This window comes from Rhinolophus hipposideros (genome assembly GCF_964194185.1).
Source record: "Rhinolophus hipposideros genome assembly, chromosome: 23".
NCBI classification, from domain to species: domain Eukaryota; kingdom Metazoa; phylum Chordata; class Mammalia; order Chiroptera; family Rhinolophidae; genus Rhinolophus; species Rhinolophus hipposideros.
The window spans coordinates 38,952,223-38,965,443 of NC_138069.1; the positions used below are offsets into that span (position 1 = coordinate 38,952,223).

Sequence of the window (13,221 nt, forward strand, 5' to 3'; positions counted from 1 at the left end):
ATCTATTCAAAAAATGTAAGAGTTCTTTGAGAACAGATATGAAAGATAACCGTATCATATTTACATTTAAAAACATCAAGGTGCAGAAAGATATGTACAGCACACACACACACACACACACACACAAAATGAAGACTACACAAGAATGTGGTTGAGTAGTTAGAGCTACAGGGAATGGGAGACTTTCTTCCTGTGTGCTCCTTTTTGCAACTTAAGAATTTTGTACCAGAGACATAATGTATTCAGAAAAAATTGTTGTGTTAAGTATCAACTGACTAGCTGTAATGAACTCTTCACACCTCCATGCTTTCATTACCAAAACCTAATTACAGTGGAGTTACAGTTCACCTGGGAATTAGGGTCTGAAGTCCGTGCGTACAGTGAAAATAGCACATAGTAAAAGTTTGCCTTAAAAATCCCTTAAATATATGCCACACTGGACCGGCACAACATCTCAATAATTCCAACACAGCTAATTTTCGCCCCGGCACATGAACAGTTCACTGTTTCTTCAACTGACTAGAGGCTCAAAGAGCTGGCTTGTACTTAGGCCTCATGTTGTGATGTTAAAAACGTGTGTCTGTATTCAAAATACCACACTCACAGCCGCCGCAGCTAGATGAGAAGGATTTAGGAATTGAGACAGGCTGAGAGAAGAGCAGATTTCCATTTCCATCTCACACTGATCCAGAACCTTCGCTGTTTAGGTTATTTTTCCCTGGCGTTTGTCACCAGATGCACAGAACGGGATTTGCCTAAATGCACATAAGACGTATAGCGACCACATGGAGTTTTTAAAAACACATTTCAAAAGCTGTACCTCTATTAACTAAACAAACCATTCCAATGGAACAGAAAATCACAACCCAAGCATAATGGGCTAATTTGCCGGCAGGAACAGGTTGGACAGAATTCCCAGGTCAAGATGAAAACAAGAAAGGGGTAACACCTCTTGACCAGCATCAGATGTGAGCTCAGAAGGTCACATGACCTCAGCTGTAGCCAACCCATTTCTTCATGTTGGCATTCCCATACACTGAGAGATAGATTCCTCAATCTGTACTCTGGGGAATCTTATAACCCTGTAAGAAAAATGACCTACCACTGAGGCTAAATAAAAACTCCCAAACATTTCTCTCCCTGGTTTTTTCTGGCAAGCGCCAGGTTACTATCCCTACTGGATACTCCTCAGAGGATTCATCCAGAAGCAACTCAAATTCATTATAAACTGAACTCATTCTTTCTCCCCCAACACCTCTCCAAAATCTACTCTTCTAGTATTCCCTATCTTGGAAAAGAGAAAAACATCCACCCTGGTGCCTAAGGCAAAAATCTACAATTCGTACGTATGCCATCTGTGCCCCCTCCCACCCACATCTCTTTAAGTCCACCCGGCCCATCTTGCCCACGGTCAAATGCTTTGGTTCACCTTCATCGCGGTCACTTGAACTAACTGGTCTCCCTGCCTTAGTCTCCTCAATCCATCTTATACACACCTGAAAAGTTAACAGCTAAATACAAATGTAGCTATGTTACTCTTTCTCCTGTAAGAACAGGAGCAAGAACAAGTCCCCAAGTAATGATACAGTAAGCTAAAAACAAGCTCATTTAATACCATGATGCAATGCAAAGAGAATGTACCACCAGGTGTATTGTTTACGGGAATGTTCCTATTCTACCCCACACTACGTGACCAAATTCAATAAGCTAATACATGTGTTTCCACAGAAAGAGGCCACAAGGAAACAAGGAAAATTCAACTGCCTTCTTAGAATCAACAACGAACACAAAATGGATCATAGCAGTGATAAAGGCATCTTAAGGAAAACAAAGGGCTCCTGGACCTGTAAGTCTAGAGGACATTCAAGCTGAATGTACTAACGTGTCTAATCACGAACGCCTTAACTAGGAAAGGCTTTGGGGAGTCAAAGCAAGCACAGAAGCTGAAAGAAGAGGTGCTGACATAGGGAGAACCATCCATCCCTAACGTGGGCTGCATATGGCGGTGTGAATCCCAGCCCAGCAGGTACCCCACTTCCCTGGTGGAGTCCATGCTAACTAACTAGCTACCTGACCACGATCTGCACTGGCAGGTGACGTCTACTTCCATGAACATTCCCGTCATCCGGCTTGAGTCTCCAGGTCCCTCTAACTCTTGTTTCTTACTTCAGATTAAACTGGCATATTAATGAAGACCAGGTAAGCAAATCCACTTATATCAGAAACGTTGATATGAATCATGCCATGTCATTACAAATGACTAGAATTCTAGCTTTACACATCTGTCTTGCACAGCTGGGTAATGTAAGTCCACCGCTGGGACACGAGCTGCTTTGAGCATGCTGTCCGGATCAGATCTCTAAGGGTGTTAAACCAAGGACCAGACAGACCTAGGATGGAGGCAAATTCTAAAACTGCGCATGTGGCTACTGAAACGCAAATTAAAGTTAATTAAAATGAAATATTCAATCCTCAGTTACTGAAACACATTTCCAAATCGCCACATGTGGCTAGCGGCCTGCCACATGGAACAGCACAGACACTGCACATTTTCACTGTCACAGAAAGTTCTATTGGCCAGCTCTGCTCTGGAAGCCAACCACAGACTAACCCTATCGTGAGGCAACGGCCTGGTCTAATCCTAGAGGGCTAACAGAATCTGAAAGCCAGACTGTTTTCTACAGAAGATAAGAAATACTCAACAATAATTGCTACCTTCCCCTTTGCAGTGATTTCTTCCAATCAGAATAGACAGCTTAGTCATCAGGATTTCTGCCCCTCTTTTGATCATTGGATGATACTCTGACCCAGAGGTGGACTAGCAGAGCTCAGAAGCACATTCTCTGAAGCCAGTACCTTATCTCTGTCTCATACGGAGACATGTGACCTTGAACATATTAGTAGCTATCTCACTGGGTTACTATGAATATAAAATGAGTCTAGACATTTAAAGTGCCTAGGATTGCGCTCAACACAAAGTAAAGCGCCCGCTAAGTGTTAACTGGTATTTCTACCACTACCATCCTGACAGCTCTTTAGATGACAAGTGTGAAAAACGCTCACCCAGGAGAATTATTAGCAAATATAAAGGAATTAAACTAAAAGAAGGATCACAAAGTCAGTGTCTATGATAAAAGGAAATTCTTTTAAGATAAAACGAATGAATAAAAGAGAGTGTTAAATACCGAAAAAGTCATGTTTTCAAGAAAATTTCCCGACAATGTCTTACTTGTAGGACTAATAAACCACAGGTCAAAAGAAGTCTACATAATAAACTACTGAGCTACTTAACCAATAAAAACTAAGGAGGAACTGAAAAATTCTAAGTTTGAGTTCACTAGACCAAATGATACTTCCCTGTATGAAACGTGTTTTGACATTTAAATGCACTGCCTCTCTTCTACTCCCTAAGTTACCTCTGTTTGCTTGATGAACTGACTGAAGCTCTTGTCATATTTTCAGCGAGCAGGGAGAGCACCAGATATAATTAAAATACCACAGCAAACAACGATCCACCTTGTGTTCTCCGAGTGGAAACCTGTTGTAAACCACCGCGCCTTGCTCTTCCAGACAGGCAATTTGAAAACCCAGAAGTCGAAGTACAAACTTCAGCTGTAGTCAGACGGAAAGAGGCAGAGCTTCGGAGACACACGGGCCCAGGCTTAAAGCCTGGCTCTGCCATTTACTTACTAGCTGTATGACCCCGGGCAACTTGTGTTTACTTAATGCTCATGGGCTTCATTTCACTCTCTGTGAAATACAGGTACGGCATATGCCAGGTGAATAAGAAATATATGAAAAGAGCTTACAATAGTACCTGGCACTTAGCAGTTGCTACGTTCATAAATCTTCCCGAGAAGGCCCTCCAAGAGTCCTGAGAATAAAAGACCACTACTTTATATGGTAACTACAAAAACTATTTTGACCAGGTATTAGCTATAAGTCGTGAGATGAATGCCTCAAAATTATCATTTGTTTTCTGTATTTTACGAGCTGCTCCCCAAACAAAACTCCCTGTTACTAGTACCATAAACCACCTCCGCCTATAATAGAAATAACCGCACCTTTTACACTGAAAGTTTTTACTGGCACTTCTGCCACACATACCTTCTTCACTAGTCCACATCCAAACAGGAATACTACGTACAAATATCTAACATTTCTTCCTTCCCCTACTAATGGAGAAAGTAAAGAAGTTTTGTTTTTCAGTTTCTTTCAGTGAGTTGATTTCCACAAAAACAAAACAATGCAGGGTAATTGCTTACCTGGGAAATATTTTGTACTTCAGAGCCACCAATCCAGAATGAAGGGGGGATTCCCTTTCAGACTAGTCTGACAAAAGACAGCAGTCAAGCAGCTTCCAAGATGCTTTCCGTTTACTGTAGCCAGCTTTCTTCAACAAAATCCCAAACATGCACTTCGGTAACTGTTGAAAGACAGAAAGCAATCCATACACCCACCATGGCACCAGCGGCAAAGGACAGCCACCAAGAAATGGAAGGAAGGGTCAATGGAATGGTGGATCTGAGGTACAGAAGAGTTATGACCCCTGCGTAAGCTATTTGGATAACAGGTCTGCAGCGGCATTCCTCACCGCTGTGTTGAGAGAAGGGTAAGAAATTCTACACGGCCAAGGCTTACATCCCTAATATTAATATGATAAACATCATGCAATTTCCAAATGAGACAAGCTAAAAGCTTCCACTATTAGCCACATAAATTGTCCCAGACCATTCGGCTACAATGCACCTCCTTATGTTTTTCCTAAGCTCCTCCACCATTACCAAAAGTTTATCAGCCAAAACTAATGACATGGGAGGGATCAAATACCTCCCAAGAAAGATATTTATTTAAGCACCTAACAAGAAATCTTGTGGTCTGCTACATGTAAGACATCAGATCTACACATTACCCAAATCTTCAAACCTCAGCTGCAACACAGGACATTTTAAAACACATGACATAATTTTAAGAGTGAACTTTTGATTCAGTAAAGGCCAATCCACACAATGGCCAGTCGTTGGGTAAACTAGAGAAAATAATTAAAAATACTAATAAACAATTTATTAGATGACACCTTTAAATACATAAACCCAGTTCACATTATATCAACATTCTTTGACTACCATACCAACTTTTCCATTTCACTGCAAATTCTAAACAAACTATAAGGGAGAGAGAAAAAGGCATTCAACAGGATGACATAGATAAAAACTTTAAAAAAAAAAATAAAAAAACCATGAACTTGCACATAAATTTCCTACGTCCTCGACTGCCACACTATTGCCAAATGTTCTTGCATTAATTAAAATACCTACCTTTACTGAAGAGCTACCAATGGGCCAGTCCCTTTACATTCGTTACTCATGTTTAATTCTTTAAAAAAAATGAGCAGTAAGTAACTTGCCCAAAGTCCCACATCTACCAGGCGGGACAGCCCATGCAAGACCTTTCCACTCAACACTGCTGCAACCAAAGCCAAGGATTAGAAAAAGGAAACCAAGCTTTACTCTCAAAGGTCCTAAATTAATTAACATCAGAATGGAGAACTGAAAAATTGCAGGAGAGTAAATATTTCAGCCTAGAACTAAAATACAACTGAAATGGTTGAGCCATCCTGAACCAGCTAACTCCCTAAACCGCGCCACTTGAAAAAAGCATCTCATTAACACAGCCATGTAATTCTAAGGCCTACGATATTAATATTAAAACAAAACACAGTACAATGTTGCCCAAGTAGCCCGTGTTTGTAAGATAAACATAAGTTTATGTCTGTGAGGCAGGATCTCAAATCTAGTTGAAACCGAGGAATTTTTAAATTCCAAGAGCTCTGAGTAGTCCATAAACAATGACAAAAGACCTTCTGATTTTTCAGGTTGTAGGCAAAGCAACTGAAGTGATTAAAATACCAGTCTATGATTAACCTCACCATTAACAATCAGATGGAAATATCTTAATCCCCACAACGTAATAGACATCACGGTAAGTAAAATCTCAAGCAAAGAATGAGTGTTCAATTTTTCCCATTAAGTGATATTACTCTGGAGCCTAAGAATAAACTAGAAACCCATTTTGATAAAACCAGCTAAGGTGAGTTATGGCTAGCAGCTAAGAGCCAAAGCAATATACTCTGCTTTTCAAAGTATGACTTGCTGCTGTAGCCAAAATGCTGAACAATTAGAGCAAAACAGAACCACAACAGTTTGACTAACGAACTCATTTCTGAACCTCTTCCCTGTATTAGTGAGTTCATTTCCCCTCTTCCCTTCTTCACATTAGCACTTACTGAATGCAGGCTGTAAGCTAGACAAAGATTAATAGCTGCCAGACCAGAGATGTAAAGACTGAACTCTTCCTGTCTTCTGCCCCTTTCTCTTCAAGTCTCCCAAGCGATCATTTCACAGAACCAAATACATATTTTATTCTTAGTTCTCATAAGTGGTTAAGTGTTCTCAATTAATTCTTAAAAGAATAGAAATAAAAAGAAAATCACTCAAGTTCCTTTTTTCCCTCCGTTGTAGAGCTCTCGCTTAACTTTTTCTTCTGTGGATCAGAAGCTTGCTCTTAGGGAATGTTTCCTATATTCACGATACTTGCGATACTTGCGTCTGCACATACATTATATTTGCTCTCGACTCACAAAGAGGCCTTTTCTCTTTTTACATGGTAATGTCCCACTGTTTCTCCTTCACAGCTCTCCATTCTGTGTAGGTCTTCTTTGCTGACTAACCTGGAGAGGGAATTTCCTAAAATTGCTTCCTGCTGACATCACAGAACACTGCACTCTTTGAATTTGGTTAAAACAAGAACAAGATCCAGGTGAGAGATGGCCTCCTCGGACTGGCAGGTCTTCCTGCTTTGTCTCATTTGCCTACACAGACAAACTTCCTGTTAGGCAATTGCCATCAGCAGAAACTTCACTGAGGGTAACAAGCACATTCTTGACCAACAGGTTTCTCCCCTTTGTCAACTAATTCAAGGAACAATTCAAACACGACTCAGGAGGAAATCTTGTAGGATACTCACTGCTTATTCTATTAAAGGTCAAATCATCAAGGTTTGCGAAAACAAGAATTCAGAAATCCTAATTTCTTCATCTAGACTAAACCAATCAAGCGTAAATCACAATGCTCAACGTTAATATGACTAATCCCCAGTCACTTTCTACCAGGACACCTACAACAGGGTTGGGTGGGTTCTCTGTACTTAAGAGTACAGGCCTAAGGATGTCTGATGTCTGATTGGTAGTTCTTAGTGATTGTAACAGTACTTCCCAGATTTCCAAGATAGTACCGATTCTGACGATTTCATCATTTTCCCCAAAGGTGCCTCATTAAATGTATGGCTAAAAGCAACCGAATTTTAGGCCTCTGTAAAGCTTCACAAATAAAGACATGCACGAGTGGGGGGAAGGGGGATTAAAACCTCTTCACACCATCTGTCTTGTGCTTTGCAAAACACAGTCCCTGTACTTGTGAGGAAAAGCTCCAAGCTTCTCATCACATACATCTCTCATATCATCCTCCCAACAACCCGGAGCAATGCCTACATTTTCTTATTTTTACAGATAATAAAAAATCACACAGAAAGGTTGCCTTTCTTAAGGTCACACAGCTAGTAAGTGATGGAGCGAAGATACACACTCAGGTGCTTCCCTCGGAAGCCCTCGCCCTTTCGGCACAGAACCTTAGAACTTACTGAGTGTTTGGCAGGTGAATTGACAGATAATGAAAGGAATCTGGGTTTCCTCAATACTTTGCTATCAACCACTCTCTGAGATGTAGGAAAATCAACCTATGTGTGCGGAAACGTCTGTAAATAATGGCTAGAACGTCTATGGATGTCTGCGTGCCACACACCAGTCCTCTTCCCTCTTAGCAGTCTTTCTCCTCGCTCTAGTCATCTCCACCCTAGTCTTAAGGTTATCTAAAGGAAATCTGACAAAGCTTCCACAAGAAAAAAATACCTAACATTAATTTAAATCAATTAAGTATCTACTGAGCACCCAAGAGCTAAGCATTATGAAGGAATCAAAAGGACAATCAGATTCAACCTCTGGAAGGGAAGCTCTGACTCGATCAAAGGCTTTTATTAATAGGAAGGTATGGTAAGTCCCATAACAGGAAGAGATTATTATGAGAATTAGTGATATAGGTGAGAATTTGCAGAGAAGAGGATGGTTAAGATACAGGCAGACAGCAATAATGCGTGTAAACAATCAACCCAAAAACTCAACATTTATGGAATACCTATTACAAGAAGGCACTGTGAGTTTATCTTCTAATAGGGGACACAAATAGGAAACTACAATACGAGCCTGGAATATGTTAAGCGCCACAAAGATAAATACAAAGTACCAGAATTCATTCATTCACTTAACAAATGATTATCATGTAGGCAGTGCTACAGATATAAAAATGGTATCTGTCACCATAATATAAATTGACATCGTGGGGTAGCATCTAAATTGTGTTTTGAGGGGATAAGATTTTAGCAGAGAGGAGGATTGCTGAGATCTGACCTAAGCCAGAGAACCAACTGTTAGGTCCTTCCCAAAAATATCAGTAGCCTTAAATACATGGGCTTAGGTCAGTTCGAATCGGTGCTGACAAAAGAAACAGTGTGAGCAGAATCAGAATAACCATGGTCTTCCACACTTTGGCTGGACTGTAACATAAGTGAGGAACGTGCGTAGAAAAGCCAGAAGGGAAACTGGCATTGGAATTACTAGGACTTGAAATGCTTTCTTTCCCTTCAAGTGTAAATGCCACCAGGTGGAACTCAGGATCCCAGGCACCTCCCAGTGCAGAAAAGTTTGTTTCTAGAATTCCCAGGATCAAACAGCATGACTCAGAGGGATATGTGCGCTGTTCTGTGAACCTATGTAATGGGCTAGCAATTCTCAGTTGTCAAGCTCAGCAGCGGTCAGGCCCCAAGAGTGCCTGAGACCTGTGTGCAGGATGTTTCCCCTCGCCAAGCCTGGATGTCTAACCTCCTCCAAAATCAGGGGCACAAATTGATGCATTTGAGCCACAGCCTCTTGAGGAAAGTCAATGAGGTCCGTAAACACTTGTTTGCTTCATTGGGACCCTCCTTTGTCTATATAATCTGCATTTGGTAAATCAGCACAAGGTTAGACTTAGATGAGGAGAAATGATAGAGACAAAGATCCAATTTCTTAAAGGAGTCACTAAACTTTCCCCATACTCTACTTAGAAAGCCAGTGGTAGGAAGGGGGGGGTGGAAATCCAAAAGGTAAAAAAAAAGGGAAATTTTTCCAGAAACTTCACTTTTTTTCTTGCATCCCCAAGGCCCTGGGGCCAGCCTGTACTTGAATAGCTCTGAAAATAGCATTGATATCACACCCTCTTAATAAGGTACAATGTATTTTACCTATATTATAACAATTAGCCACTTAAGAGATAATACAGAAGGGAAATGGCTCACTTAGGGTCACTTAGCAAGGAGGGGAACCATTCAACAGCTAACAATAGAATGCAAACTACCTATTAATTGTGTAAAGATGGGGGGAGGGGTGCATTCACACCCAAAGAGAAGGCAGCATTCCCCCTTCCCAAACTTCTACCATCAGCTTCTGCTGTCCTCTAATAGAGGATTAACCATCTTTTTCTTCCACTTAGCGCACTGAGTGCTTTCTAGCAAGGAGTGCCTTGAACATGAACTCGTATTCCTAACTCAAGCATTAATCAATATCATGTCATACATAATGCATAGTTTTCATTCTTTCCAGTGAAGTCCACTGCACTAGACGTAGCCTGGTAAACTCTGTGTATTTCCAAATGGATTACTACTTTTCTACCTCATTAATAATAACAAAAGTTGATGTTACTGAGGCCAGAAGTTTGAAAAAGTCCCACAATCTAGGTACAGTATTGGGCCACAATAAGGCCATGAAAATCATTTGGTGGTTAAATTATTCATCAGCAATTGTAAATGCAGCGAGTTGTCTCGATCAAGGGTGTATCGTCCATGTTAAAGACTGAACCCAATGAGGTAGGTCTGTTGGAAAAGCCTTCTTTGTGGACTCTGCCTCAGACAGGCACAAAGTAGTTATATTTTGGAGATTTTAACTATTCTGCTATCATCAGCTTTATTTCCTAGTAGTAAAGAAGTGCAAGGAAAAAAGGAGAAAGAATCAAAATCAAAGTAGAGGAATGAAGATTAAGAAATCAGAGATACCCATGTAGTCTGTTTCCTTTCTTTAATTCAGCACTCTCTGAAATTATCAAATGGAAGTTACCCTGTTAACCATTAAGTACCAAACTGGTACAGGCAGCACAATGACAAATATTTGAGTATTGAAGCTGACTCATAAAAATCTAAAAATATTTCATGCTTTAGGCTTTCAAAATACCATCACTTTAACCCTTTCCCCTCCTTCAATCATGTTATTTTGAAACCAATGTAAAAAATATTTTTAACCTACTTCTGGAAACTAATTAAAATGCAGTTAATACAGAAAGCCACATGCAATTAGATCTTAAGGCATTATCATGCCTACATCTGCTCCTGGATTTCCTAAATCAGTTAAGTACCTGTGCTACTATCTACTACACTAAAATAAATACATATATGTTTATGAAAAGGGTTGCCTAAGAGTCTTAACTGCTATCCCTTTGAGGGAGTATCAAAATCCATATATAAAAAGCCATTTTAAAATTGATCTAGATAACTATTAAACTCTTTCTAAATTCTCTAAGAATCCCAGTTTATAATGTCCTTAAAAGGCTGAAATATTTTTTCAGATCACAGACAAGCACAAGCATGTAAAAATCAAAACTTTTTTAGGTTATAAGTATAGCATAGGAAGCCAGTAAATTTAGGCCTGATTTTTTTTTTTTTTTACAATATACCCGAAGACACTAAATAGATTACACTGTATTTCTTCTCTTTTGAAAATAAAGACATTTTAGTTACTTTTTAAATGAATAGAAATGAAAGGAGCACAGGACAGCCAATTTCAAAGAGGTAGCAAGATACAATTTTTCAGTATGAAGTATTCCTGTTAAGTACATGTATGAACATCCATAAAAATATGTACTATATTTATAATTCTAATTAAGATATTTTACCAAAATAATCCACTACAAAAGTTGCAGAATACCAAGCACTTGACTTACAATTATACTGGAGGACAAATTACTTAATAAATGAAAATCAAACAAAAAGCCCCAAGTGACAGTATGTATCCCTTAGAAATCAACCACACGTGTGCAAGCACGCGTACACTTCATAAACTATCAGAGCTTTTTTTTTTTTAGTTTTCACGAATGCTGGAGAAGCCTAGTTCTGTGTCTGTGAATTATGCAAAAGACAGCATATATTAAGCTGCCTCCGTATTTATGCTACTGTACTTCCATTTTTAAAACGTATATCTCAACTCCCCAAGTACCATCATCCACAGAAACCATGCAGCTATCCAACAGACTTTCAGTGTCACCATTTATTATTTATAGCATTAAATGGGGGAAGTGGCTCTGATGTCACCGACCCTACTCAGTGGAATTACTGACTCAATAAACATTTTCACACTGGAGAAAATCTGGCTAGGGAAACCTTGTGCTGGGTTAAGTAGATTCTTCCACCTTTCCTCTCAACCGTGGGCTAGAAATTGTTACCGTGTTAAGGGAGATACAAAGAAACCGTCAAGGTTTCCACAGGAAGAAACCCTGGGCTTGTCCATTTGCTGAAGCAAAGACTTCCTCCTGCCAAGTCTCCATTTGATTTCTCTGATGTTCCCGTTTGATTTCTCTGATGTTCAAATTGGCAGGTAATAGCTGCCATGTTTTATTTCTCCCACCGAATCATCCACCAAGTAGCAAATTCCTCGTTTCTCCCAGCCACTGTCTTGTGGTCCTGTTTCTAAAAACTCCTTCTGGCTCAAGTCCGAAGGGGGCAGGGGGAGGGGGCAGGGGGGAGGGGGCGGGGGGGAGGGGGCTGGGGCGTCCGCGGGGCCAGGACGTCTGCTCTGGCTACCAGTGGTTCCCAACACAGAGGGATCGTTTCCCCCGAGGCCCAGGATTCTCCCCCAACACACACCTTTTTTTTCTTTTTGAGAAGAAAGAACTGGCGGCAGTGATGAGGGCAACCCCCCCCCCCCCAATTTCCCAAAGCAGCTCTCGAAAGCATGAAGTTACGGCTTCCCTTTCCTGGAAGATGGACTCCAGAGTACCTGGGGCCTTGCTATGCCAACATCCCTCTCGGCCCAGTAGGAAACCCTTTGTCCGAGAAGCCGGACATCAAAGGGGCCCGGGAAGCAGACCCCTCACCCGTCACCACCGCAAACCCGAGGGCCCCCGCCTCCACCCGCGGAGGGCCCGTCCGGCGTGCACGCAGCCCGAGGCCGGGGACGCGGGCTGAGACCGCACCGGGTCGCGGAGGCCCAGGCCTGATCCATCTCCCCCGGGCCCCCCACCACCCCACTCGGCCTGAGCGGGGCTTTCACGAGCGGTGCAGGCCTGGGCCGGGGAAACAGAGGGGGGATTAAGGAATCCCGTCGTAGGGAGAGGAGAACGGGATGCTAGAGCCAGGGTGAGTTCCGGCCGCAGAGAAGGAGCGAGGATCGTCGGAGAGACGGGCCCGGAGACGGGACGGGAGGAGAGCCAGGGGCCGGGAGGGGGCCGGGCCGGCGCCGGCCCGAGATCTCGAGGGATCCGGGGAAGGCAGGGGGCCCCGGTCGGGGCCGACACGGCGGGGAAGGGCCAGCGCCGGCCTCGCGCCGGACCCTGAGAGGGGCAGGCCCGCCCGGGGCCGCACGGACGGAGGGACAGACGGTCCAGCGGGCCGCACTCACCATGAGCTCGATGGTCTTGTCCTCAATCACCGAGTCGGGCTCCATGGCGGCCCCGGCGGCCCCGCCTCGCTCTCCCCGCGCAGCAGCGAACGGCCCGGGCGGAGGAGGCGACGGCGGAGGCGGCAGAGGCGGAGGCGGTAATCGCACCCACTCTAGCTGCCAGCCCGCCCGGGCCGCCGGCAGCTCCGCCCTCCCCCTCGGCGAACGCACTACGCCGACAGGACTACGGCTCCCAGCAGGCGCCGCGTGCCCGCCGAGCGTTGTGGGAGTGCAGAGCCCACACCCGGCCGACCTCTCCCGGCAGCGCGAAGCTGGATTCCGCGGCGGAAGTGGCACTGACTCGTGAATGCGGAACGTTCAGACCTCAAGAATCACGGGCTCCCACCAGGTAGGGCCTTGGGAGCCCC

General features: G+C 42.9%; 1 protein-coding gene across 8 annotated transcripts in view; it reads right to left on the reverse strand.

Moving 5' to 3' along the window:
* Nucleotides 1-13,017, reverse strand: part of FBXW11 (F-box and WD repeat domain containing 11) — a 101,154-nt gene extending 88,137 nt beyond the window's left edge. For 2 of the 8 annotated variants that reach the window (XM_081035511.1, XM_081035508.1), the window contains exons 1-2: nucleotides 12,815-12,951; nucleotides 4,266-4,426 (exon numbers count right to left, since the gene is read on the reverse strand). Coding sequence is in view for 4 of the 8 variants with exons in the window: in XM_081035509.1 (XP_080891635.1) it covers nucleotides 12,815-12,859 (45 nt within the window). In the remaining 4 variants the exon portion in view is untranslated. Of the gene's footprint in view, nucleotides 1-4,265; nucleotides 4,427-12,814 lie in introns of all 8 variants that reach the window. The other 6 variants (XM_081035507.1, XM_081035506.1, XM_081035513.1 and 3 more) reach the window with 5 other exon arrangements.
* Nucleotides 13,018-13,221: the final 204 nt, after the last annotated feature.